This window comes from Hyperolius riggenbachi, chromosome 1 (assembly GCF_040937935.1).
Source record: "Hyperolius riggenbachi isolate aHypRig1 chromosome 1, aHypRig1.pri, whole genome shotgun sequence".
Classification (NCBI taxonomy): Eukaryota; Metazoa; Chordata; class Amphibia; order Anura; family Hyperoliidae; genus Hyperolius; species Hyperolius riggenbachi.
Genome location: NC_090646.1, coordinates 75,981,249 through 75,993,408, shown reverse-complemented (window position 1 = coordinate 75,993,408; position 12,160 = coordinate 75,981,249). Strand labels below are relative to the sequence as shown.

Sequence of the window (12,160 nt, the reverse complement as noted above, 5' to 3'; positions counted from 1 at the left end):
GGGTGTGAATAGAGGGGGGAATAGATGCAAGCAATGCACTGGGGAGGTGATCGGGGGTATCTGAGGGCAATCTGAGGGTTTGGGTTGGTCATTGGGTGCCCACAAGGGGCAGATGAGGGTCTGATCTGATGGGTACGATAGGTAGCAGTGACAGGTGGTGATTGATGGGTGCTTAGAGGGGAGAACAGATGTAAATAATGCACTGGGGAGGAGATCAGAGGGGTCTGGGGGGCTATCTCAGGGTGTGGGCGGGTGATTGGGTGCCCGCAAGGGGCAGATTAGGGTCTGATCTGATGGGTAGCAGTGACAGGTGGTGACATGGGGGTGACGGGGTGATTGACAGGTGATCAGTAGGTGATTACAAGGGAGAATATATGCAAGCAATGCACTGGCGAGTTGATCAGAGCGGGTCTGGGGGGCTATTTGAGGGTGTGGCAGGTGATTGGGTGCCCGCAAAGGGCAGATTAGGGTCTGATCTGATGGGTAGCAAGGACAGGTGGTGAGGGGGTGATTGATGGGTGATCACAGGGGCGAGCAGAGGTAAACAATGCACTTCCGGAGGTGATCTGAGGGTGGGTCTGCGGGCAATCTGAAGGTGTGGGCGGGTGATCAGGTGCCCACAAGGGGCAAGTTAGGGTCTGAGCTGATGGGTGGCAGTGACAGGGGGTGATTGATTTGTAATTGACAGGTGATAATAGATGTATACAGTACACAGGGGGGGGGGGGGGGAGGATCTGAGGGTGATCAGAAGCCCCCAGGGGGAAGTTTGGGACCTAAGCTAAAAAATAGCGTTGACAGATAGTGACAGGGAGTGATTGATGGGTGATTAGGGGGGTGCTTGGGTGCAAATAGGGGTCTGGGGGTGGGCAATCGGGGGGGGGGGGCAGATCAGTGTGTTTGGGTGCAGACTAGGGTGGCTGCAGCCTGCCCTGGTGGTCCCTCGATCACGGACCACCAGGGCAGGAGGCAGCCTGTATCAAGCTCTTCTGCACCTACGCGGGCACGAGTGCTCATGCGTCCACGTCATCTGACGCAGTATGTGAATTTATAAGGCACAGAAGAGCCAATCCTGCTGGCGGTTCTCCATCACTGCAGGAGGCCAGCGAGGACACTGAAGAGGAACGGGCTGCTGCAAGTATGTACTGTGCATACTGGATCAACTGTACTAAAGGGGGAACAGTAGGCAGTAAAGGGGGCACAAAATCTAGAACAAGTGGCCCTGAGGAGGCCCAGGTGACCCAAAGGGCACAGGAAGCACCAAAGTTGACATAGGTAATTACTTAGGAGACCAGCAACAAGTAAATGTACTTATCTCCTTCATTATCTAGGGACTGCTTGCATTTCATGTGAGGTTCCTGTACACACAGAGCTTCTAAATAAAACCCCAGCTGCAATTCTACCAATGAAAGAGAAAAATCTTACATGGAAATTGACGCGATCCGCTTTCTGCTTGTACGCCATTTCTTCCAGCTCTTTATTCAAGAAATAAAGGCGGACTTTCTGGGCATGTTTTTTTCCCTAGAGAAAAAAAAAGAAAGGAAATATCAAGGAACTGCTCCAATAAGTCATGTCCATAGAACTGACCTCACAACAGAACCCAAATATCAATCAATAACCAATAGTCCAGGAAACCAACTGGCCACTTTCCCATCCCCTTGAGTGTTTGTGTAGTATAAAAACCTTTAGAAACACTTTAGCCTGGTACACAACTTCAGTTTTGATTGCCCAATAACTGGCCAAATTTACCACCTCCATATAATACGAGGGCAAACAGAGTTTGAATACTACGAACAGATTGTGAAAGTTAACTTTCATACTACATGGAAGTGGTAAAATTGGTCAGAGATTGGCCAAAATTGAAGGTGTGTACCAGGCTTTAACCTCCCTGGCGGTACAATAAATCCGCCAGGGGGCAGCGCAGCACTTTTTAAAAAAAAAAAAATTTTTTTTTAAAGCTACGCGCTAGCTGCATGCTTCCCCCCTCCCTCCGCTATCCCTCCCACCCCTCCGATTGCCGGCGGCGCTTTTACCCTGCAGGGAATCCCGTTGTGAACGGCGCGGATAGCGGCGAAACGGCGGGTAGCGGCGGCGATCGTCATGCACACGCAGCTAGCAAAGTGCTAGCTGCGTGTAGCAAAAAATAAAAAATTATGTAAATCGGCCCAGCAGGTCCTGAGCGGCACCCTCCGGCGGCTTACCCAGTGTCCAGCACGGGGTTACCGCTAAGGAGGTTAAGCTAAGTACAAACTTCAGATAAAAGTCTGGAAAATGAAAGATCACAGACCAATTTTATCCCCTTCCATGTAGTATGAGAGCCATACTCTACACAGTCTACTCTATATTAAGCCGAGTACACCCACACCGATTGTGAACGCACTCACCTGCTCCTCAGATTATATAAAATGATAATATGCGCTTTGTCAAACAAATCTCTGCCCCTCTGGTCAGTGGATGTGGACGAAACCAGTCGGGGAGGAGATGCAGGGCAGGCGAGGGAGAGGAGGAGTTTGCGGACGTTGGCGGGACGGCGGTGCTACGTGGAGTGAACGACCATCTACGGTCCGCTGCCTCCTAAACCTGCGCTTACCAGTATGCCTGTAATAGACATACATGGTTAACACGTGAGTGTGTTTTACTTCTTTTTTAATGATACATTTTATGGAAACTGGATTACGCTATGTGGAGCATTTTATATGTTTTATTATGCAAATGAGAAACTGAAGAGGAGGAAGAAGGAGCCCACTACTGACCAGAGGGGCAGAGATTTGTTTGACAAAGCGCATATGATCTGAGGAGCTGGTGAGTGCGTTCACAATCGGTGTGGTGGTGGATATTGAAGTTTGTGATTGTGAATGAGGAGTTGCATCTGTGCTGATCAACATATACTTTTTACTGGTGAAGATTGAAATTTGAGTATCAATTCAGATCGGCAGCAATTTTGATTGTACTGTGGAGTGTGTGGAATTGTGCACAGAACTTTTTTATTAGAAGATGAAAAATTATCTCCTAGGAGAAATCTTAGGAGAAAAAGTAAATTGAACAAGGGCCAATGTATTCATATAATTCAGAAAGCTGAAATTTAGCTAAAAATGTTTACTGAAATCTCACAATGCTCCCATACTTCATCATATGCACCCATAAGTCATTGTGTATATCCATACCTCATAATGTGCATTCCTGTGCGATTCAAACTGTAGGACGGCCCCACACACTCTACAGAAGGAGTCCGTAAACAGCTCCCTTTTTGTTTTTTCATCCAAAAACACTTCTGTGGAATGATAACAAATCATTAAGTACCCAACAAAGGAATGCAGCCTGACACAGAAAGACGATGATCATAAAATATGGATGATGAACAGGGCTGCAAAGTCGCTACACAAATACTTTAGCTCCAACTCAGACTCCTCAGTTTACACCACCTCCAACTCAGATATACAGAAAAACACCATTATACAATAGAGTCCAGGTTTTCCTGAATTGAACTAACCAGCAGTCTTAACCAAGCAGCACAAGTCACCAGCAGTACTCACAGTGGTGAAGGGCAATTCTTAGGCCGTTTGTGGACTCTGCCATGCTTAAGACTAACGAATAGTTAAAAATGTATACATACCTGGGGCTTCCTCCAGCACCCTTCAGGCTAAACGGTCCCTTGCGGTCTTCCTAGGCCACCTGGATCCTCCGCTAGGCCGTCCAGCAATTCTGCCAGGTGGCGCAGGCTCAGTCCGGCTGCGTGCGCAGGGTGCAAAACTCTCCTGGCGACGTGCGCGCGATGGGGTGTGCGCAGCCAGGCCCTGTATGCCCAGTACACCCCGACCCATCAACCTGAAAAGGGCTGGAGGAAGCTCTAGGTATGTATATTTTTTTCTTATAGTCTCAGGTTTCCTTTGAAGACCGGGATCCACGGCTCCCCAGTTAATAGTATGTATATCAAGTGGGATTACAATACTGTTAGCTTGGGGGATGTGATTTTTAAATATTCTCCATAGCATCAACTTACCAAGTGCTTTACAAATCACAAGCACTTAGAAAAGCACTGTTAGTGGGTACCAGGCCTTAAAGGGACACTTAAGTCTCTGTAAAAAATGCGTTTTACTCACCTGGGGCTTCCAGCAGCCCCCTGCAGTTGTATCGTGCCCACGCAGACTCCATGAGATGCTCCTGGCCCCGCCGGCAGCCACTTCCGGTTTCAGTGACAGGAGCCGACAGGCCGAGAACGCAAGTGATTCTTCACGTTCCCTGCCACAATAGCGCCCTCTATGCTGCTATATGCTATAGCAGCACAGAGGGCGCTATTGTTGCCGGGAACAAGTACCCAGTACCCAGCGTGAGGCGCAGGATCAATCCCCATCTACCTCCATGTTCACTCCAGAACTGCCGTGTACCGTATTGGTTGCTTCTAATTGGTCTGCAGAAGAATTTACTATCAATTCTGTGATAATCTTATGATTGACTATCCATCTGCGAGGAAATAATGGCTATACAAGGCCTACGTTGTAAGTGTGACCTAACTAGAATATTAAGTATGTGTCCTGCTGGTCTCTCCACCGGCAATCAGCAATGCAAATAATACTGAAACTGCGGTAATAATGTCTAATTTGGTTGTCCTTCCACAACCAAACGCCTTGTGTCAGCAAAAAATTCAATGTGCCATTCTCCGTGAGAACCACCACTAACCAACTACTATGTAAAAAGCGTTAACCGGATTATCACCAGCTCAGCTTTCAGGTGGGTCATGCGTTATTGCACAGGGGTTGTCTTGCTACGTTCTTCCAGCTAATCTGTAATAGACAATACTCTCCACATAGTGTTAGTTTAGTATAGGCTAAATTAGTTTTAGTTTAAAATTAAATTTAGGTTAGGCTAAATGCACACAAGCTTACCAAAATCACCTCGTGTGACGGGTGCCAGTGCTCACACTCCGTAGTACTCCCACAACCCAATCCCCCACTCCGTGGTTGCTCACCAGATGATGACCAACTCAACTTGCATGTTGAATAGGCACTTTTGGTGCAACCACCAGGGTCAAACAGAAATCGTCACAATCTTTGGCCTTTCATAAACTTCATCTTTTCTGGAAGGCGCACTTGCAGTCATGTAAAAAGTGATCCAAAGGCTGGTCTAAAAGGCTTTGAAGATTTCTGTCCCCTACCCCCCCCCCCCCAAAAAAAAAAAAATTATATAATTAGGCCTCCCCAAGATGCACCCCCATGTTCCCCCAGTATAGGAAGCCAAGGTATCCCCTTATCAAAAGGTAGCTGGCCACAGTATGCAGTAGATAACCTAGATGCATCCCAAGGAACAGTAAGCCACCCCAGTATAGGTTGCCAAAGATATACCTCAACCCCTCCCCCCATGTAGGGTACTGGTGTCAATGGGGACATGTAGCTTCCTGCTGCCTCCCTATCCCCAACAGTCATAGACCTGCAGATCAGCGGTGGCTGGCAGAGGAGAGAGCTGCGCCCAGCAACTATGTGGCACATTTCAAATGCAGGAAGTGAGCAATGACCTCACTTCTGCATCGGAAGTGTAGTCTTTGTTCACTGTGCCGCTCTTCCCTTTGTTCACATTGCCGCTGATCTGAGGTCAAGTGAATGAGGGGGAGGCAGTGGTGGCCATACGTGTCACAGACAGGATGGCCTTGGCAGCATGGAAGGCCCCTGCTATTGGTGAGGCCCCAAACAGCCGCTTGGTTTGCCTGTGGCCTTTAAAAGTAAAAATGTTCTTTAGTCTGAGGATGTAATGGAACCTTGTGAGGTTTTCTAAAGCCTTGCTCGCGTGAAGATGAATATTTACAGAACCTTTCTGTTTTAGGTAATCAAAGCTGATGCTGTGGGTTCCTCTCGGCACTCTTAAAAAAAAATCCTAGTTCTGGTTCTACGTAACTTACACTAAAGTTGAAGAGAAATCGAGAGCCCAATATGGTTTAGTATGTCAAAATTGATTGGATAAATGAAACAGTGGGATGGTAATACTCACAAACACGGGTTACCACCTAGGTAACCACTCATTAGGCAGGTGAGGAGATTAGACCTGTCCTCACTCAGGATTAAGAAGTCGCTCTCTGTAGATAGGAAGAAAGGGGGTAGATCACCCCTCCAGCTGGGGTGGACTCAAATATATTGGTAGGTGAACAGAGGCGCCAGAAGGATAAAAGTACATAAAATTTTTAAAAAATTGCTGGGAGGAAGTGGTGGACTCGCCTCCGTTAAAGCAGACACCAAGGACTGTAAATATATAGATTTACACATTTATTGAAAAGACCCCAAAGATGCAACGCGTACAATAAAGGACAACTATCAAAGTAAAATGTGTTTGTCAAAATCACTTTAAAATAGAGAGGTGTATACAAGGCTTCAGGTTTGAATCTTGGCCAGGATAATCTGCAAGGAGTGTGTATGTTCACTTCATGCTTGCATGAGCTTCTTCCTATATCCCAAAAACAGACTGATAAGTGAAATGGTTTGCAACCAAAAGTCTCTGCATCTAGCTGGCTGGGAGTAGTATGCTTTTTCCGAATGTTTCTGTAGGCAGTAAAGAGCGGTCTTGTTATATTTTCTATTGCACATTGTTAAATAAAAGCAAGCATCTGCTACCCCCAGGGGTTTATCTAAATTAATGAGCACATTAGCGTTTAAGGTCTGTTTATCCTTCTCACACCTGGGGGTATGCCGTTTCATCAGGCGATGCTGCAGCACTTGAGCACACTGATAATACGGACTGAAGAGCTTACGTAAAATAAATGGTAGCACAACACATACTGGTGCAGCTGTATCAAGACAGGTAAAAAGACAGGGGAAGCAAAGGTGGAGTAGATACCCTAAGCAACTAATCTGGTTTTAGGGCCCAATCACACTAGGGCAATTCGCGGGCGATTCCTGCTAATCGCTGAAGTGCTATCGCTTCTTAAAGTGCTAGTGAAAAATGCGTTATCTGCAGCATTTTGCCGCAATTGCAGGGTGATCGCGATACAGTGCTTAACAAATCACTGACCACGATCGCTCAATGAACGCCTATTTGTCAAGTGATTTTTCTGCATTTTGCTTTTTTTTTTTTAAGTTTGAATGGGCCCTAAGGCCTGGGAACCACTAGGAGCGCGTATGCAGCACATTCCAATCACTGGCGATTGGCATAATGCTACACCCGTGGATCACCTGCTACACCAGTGGATTCCTGGGGGTGGTCCCACTAGCATTTTGGGAGTGATTGCATCAGTGCCAACAGTAGCTTAACCCCTTGAGCACCAGAGCAATTTTCACCTTTTAGTGCTCCTTCCATTCATTCGTCTATAACTTTATCATTACTTATCGCAATGAAATGAACTATATCTTGTTTTTTTGCCACCAATTAAGCTTTCTTTAGGTGGGACATTATGCCAAGAATTATTTTATTCTAAATGTGTTTTAATGGGAAAATAGGAAAAAATGTGGGGAAAAAAAAGCATTTTTCAGTTTTCAGCTATTATAGTTTTTAAATAATGCATGCTACTGTAATTAAAATCCATGACATTTGCCCATTTGTCCCGGTTATTACACCGTTTAAATTATGTCCCTATCACAATGCTTGGCACTAATATTTGATTTGGAAATAAAGGTGCATTTTTTTCAGTTTTGCGTCCATCCCTAATTACAAGCCCGTAGTTTATAAAGTAACAGTGTTATACCCTCTTGACATAAATATTTAAAGAGTTGAGTCCCTAAAGGTAACTATTTATGTATTTTTTTTTTATTGTATTTTTTTTTCTTTTTATTACAAAAAAAATTGGGGCGTGTAGGAGGTAATGAGTTAATTTATAATGTAAAACTATGTATTTGTATATGAAAAATGTTTTTGGGTGTAGTTTTACTATTTGGCCACAAGATGGCCACAGTCATTTTTTGTGCATGCGTCCTGTAAGCGTACTTCCTACGCTTACAGGACGCTCCACATCTCCTTGCACTTGTCTGTATTTTAGAAGCCATACACGCACAAGTGAGTGGGAGCGCGGTCAGCGGCGGTAGTGCGTGTATCTACGCTCCTGGTGGCGAAAGGATGTTAAAAGGAGCGTAGATACATGTACCCGTGGTGGTAAAGTGGTTGATCATGGTTGCTCCGGGAATCGCAACATCAGCGATTGCGGCAAAGCACCCATAGTGGAACCCAGGCATGTACGTTTCACTTATGCTCCACATCTCCTTGCACTTATCTGTATTTTAGGAACCATACACACACTAGATTAAAGTTGGCTGAGGCGGCCAATAACGACTGCCTCTACGGATAATCCAATGTGTGTACTGCAGCCCATAACCCCTGCCAGACCAGCGATATGCCTGGCGGATCAATATGGAAGAGCAATGGCTGAGAGCTTTGATCTGCGCTGCTCAGTTGGCCCTCCACCCATACACACTGTGTAAGAGAACACTTTGTCAGCCTTCGCGCTGTCTGTACATCTGTACAGTCTTGGCCCTGTGATGTCACCTGACTGGATCCCTATCCCCATCAGGTGGCATTGATCTAGCGTTCCTACAAGGTTGTTCTGATGTCTGAATGTAGCACATTTTCTCTTCCAGAAACCAATTTACTTCCCACGTACATATCCTGTACTTCCACAGACTAGGCAAGGGGTAGCTGTAGCCAGAAGAGGTACAGAGAGAGCAGATTAAGGCATCTGACATTGTGGGACAGTAAATTAAACTGATGAATGAGCGATGAGCAAGCGCTTACCCTGCCTGCCAGAAGTTGGCGCTTTATCATGGACTAATCAATCATGCCTCTTCCCCTCTCCATTGCACAGTACACACCACTCGGCTACAGTCGGGGGCAGGTCTGTGTATAGCCAGCTTTCCAAGCTGCAAAATGTATAGTCTACTGCTGGAGCTGCCACCTTGCATTCCGCAAATCCTGAATCTAACACTTCCTGTATAACTCGTGATTTCAATTCATATTTGATACTTACTTTAGAAATGATCATCTCTACCCCTGAACTTAGTACACTTTAAAACGTGCCCACTAATGAATGATACAATCTTTTTGTACATTTTACCACTTCCGTGTAACGAGAGGGACAAACTGAATATCCATTCAAAGTATTTTTAATCAGTTACCCCTTCTACTACATCGATTTGATAAGAGTGGACTAAAAAAAGTGTTTGTATCATTAGTGGACACCTTTATGCTACTAATTAGTAGCTACTGCTGTGACATGCCACACGGCACCCTCCTTAACCCTTTCCTTGCCAGTCGATTTGTCCTAAACGCAAACATCTACTGCCACTTTTTAGACACTTTGCCTTCATTAGGTTTTGCCTTCATTTAGGATTTTTAAAAAGAAAAAAAAAATGGGACATATTATATATTGTTTTTTTCCATAATGAATTTGGCTTTAACACAAACAAAATTTTGTACTTTTTGGAGTGAAATGTTTTTGTTTTTTTTTCTTCAAAGAAGAATTATATTAAATGCTACTGTTTGTAAAAGCCCTGATTCTGCTGAATCCAACGATACCAGAGATGTACTGGTATCCCACTTTTCCTGTCCTGGACTAGGTGCGCCAGTACAGGTAGCCAGATATAGGTGCAGCCAGTATAGGTAGCCTGGAATAGATGCCCCCAGTACAAGTAGCCAGATATAGGTGCAGCCAGTATACGTAATCAGGTATAGGTGCCGCCAGTACAGGTAGCCAGATATAGGTGCAGCCAGTATAGGTAGCCTGGAATAGATGCCCCCAGTACAGGTAGCAAGATATAGGTGCAGCCAGTATAGGTAGCCTGGAATAGATGCCCCCAGTACAAGTAGCCAGATATAGGTGCAGCCAGTATAGGTAGCCTGGAATAGATGCCCCCAGTACAAGTAGCCAGATATAGGTGCAGCCAGTATAGGTAGCCTGGAATAGATGCCCCCAGTACAAGTAGCCAGATATAGGTGCAGCCAGTATAGGTAGCCTGGAATAGATGCCCCCAGTACAAGTAGCCAGATATAGGTGCAGCCAGTATAGGTAGCCTGGAATAGATGCCCCAGTACAAGTAGCCAGATATGTGCAGCCAGTATAGGTAGCCTGGAATAGATGCCCCCAGTACAAGTAGCCAGATATAGGTGCAGCCAGTATAGGTAGCCTGGAATAGATGCCCCCAGTACAAGTAGCCAGATATAGGTGCAGCCAGTATACGTAATCAGGTATATGTGCCGCCAGTACAGGTGCAGCTAGTATAGGTAGCCAGGAATAGGTGCCCCATTATAGGTAGTAGGTATAGGTGTCGCTGCGGGGAGGTGAGCCAACATCATCCTCCCTCCCTCCCTCTTGTGGCCCCCTGCAGAACTGGAGCGCAGCAGTTCAGTGTATAATTACTAACCCGATCGCTCTCTCGATGCGCTGTCCCCTCCGGCAGCAGGCACCTCTCTGACCGCCCGATCTCTGTAGGACGCCTAGGTAATCACGCGTCATACAGTAACAAGAAGAGAGGAGATGGCTTTGAGCATGGAGTGCGCAATCGGGTGAGTAATTACACTCTGACCGCTGCTCCAGCTCTGCAGAGAGGCAGAGGAGGGGGGCCCATGTAGAGAGAGGAAGGAATTATGTCGGCCACCCCTCCCCACTGCTTCCTGGGGGACAAACAGTCAAATAACCTACTAGGTACATTGCTGGCAGTTGAAACATTTTCCAGTCACAATGTACCTTTGGCTGCAGTAGTGTGAGTAACACCAGAAACAAGCATGCAGCTAATCTGGTCAGTCAGATCTGATGCATGCTTGTTCAGGGTCTATAGCTTAAAGTATTAGAAGCAGAGGATCAGCAGGACAGCCAGGCAACTGGTATTGTTTAAAAGGAAATAAATATGGCAGCCTCCATATACCCGCTTACTTCAGTTATCCTTTAACTCTCCTCCCAACCCCTCCCCCCCCCTCATTCCTAATTATTCGTCTGGGATAACCCAATAAGTAAGGAGTCTGTCCTACTTTGAGTTTTATTCTTTATTTTATTGGTGATATTAAATATCTTAAAATGGTATCACACTATTGGTGTACTACATACTTTTATAGTTGAGGATACCACTGACTAATGGAGTAACAACACTGTGGGAGCCCAAACAGACCAGATGGACAGAGAGAACATGACTGCATAGGATCATTTTGTGCGATCAGAGGAGCTGGTGAGGGGGATGTATAATTGGGTGTGGCACTGAAGTATTTACATGGATACAGAAGGAGCGTGGATAGTGCTAAATGACAAGATTGCATGAGCGAGGTCCCCTGATAGACAATTCAACAAATAAGTTTAGTTTATAAATCTTAAACAGTTTTCGGAAGATGCTAAATGTTATCACTCGACAGTAAAGAGTAGAAACGATCAATGAGATATAATTTTTTTTCTGAATTGAATGCACATTTTATGCAGGTTGGATGCGGCTTGGATTTGAGGCAGCCTAAATCTGCAGCAGCTCCGACTGACCCAGATCCATGCAACTTGTATGCTTTTGCTGGAGTTCCCTGAACGTTCTGAATACTAGCGCGGCACAGTAGGGGATCCCAACATAAAGCATCTCTGAACGTTGCTCCAGCAGAACTCATTGTTCTAGATCAGTGCAACAATGGGAAGCCCCAGTTAAAGATGCTTACACTGTATGGAGTGTTGGGGGTCTCTTCAAAAAGTGTGACAGAACACTCAGGTTCTCAACACATGGGGGGACTTTAGTATGCCTCATGGGGTAATAGAACTTGTCAATCTAATATTGTACATTTTGAGACAAAAGACCAAAAAAACCCACAAACATAAATCTAAATTGAAAGTAAAAGCATGAAGAAATGTTGGGAAACCATTTATTCACCATTATGGAGTACACCTAACAAGTATATACGTATGCATCAAGGGGTACGTAAAGTAATCCTGTAAGAAAAAAAAAAGAGCCCGTATGGGGTACTTACCTCAGGAGGGGGAAGCCTCGGGATCCTAATGAGGCTTCCCTCATCTTCAGCCTTGGGGATCCAGTGCTGGTAGCCCCTAAAAAGCACGCAGCAATATTTACCTAACCGCACTCCAGCGCAGTACAAGTTCCCCCTTGAGCTCTGGTGGAAATACCTGAGCCCGATTGGGTCCGCTCTACTGCCCAGGGTCGCCTGTGCTGGAGCGAGGATATGTAAATATTGCTGAGCACTGAAGCCCCTACTGTGCATGCGCCGGCAAGCTTGT

The 12,160-nt window shown here is 45.7% G+C and overlaps 1 protein-coding gene across 2 annotated transcripts in view; it reads right to left on the bottom strand.

The window, feature by feature from the left end:
* The window catches only part of LOC137563129 (zinc finger matrin-type protein 1-like), a 72,050-nt gene that overhangs the window by 32,229 nt on the left and 27,661 nt on the right, over window positions 1–12,160 (bottom strand). For both annotated transcript variants that reach the window (XM_068275208.1, XM_068275217.1), the window contains exons 2-3: window positions 3,162–3,268; window positions 1,423–1,518 (exon numbers count right to left, since the gene is read on the bottom strand). In XM_068275208.1, the coding sequence (XP_068131309.1) occupies window positions 1,423–1,518; window positions 3,162–3,268 (203 nt within the window). The remainder of the gene's footprint in view (window positions 1–1,422; window positions 1,519–3,161; window positions 3,269–12,160) is intronic.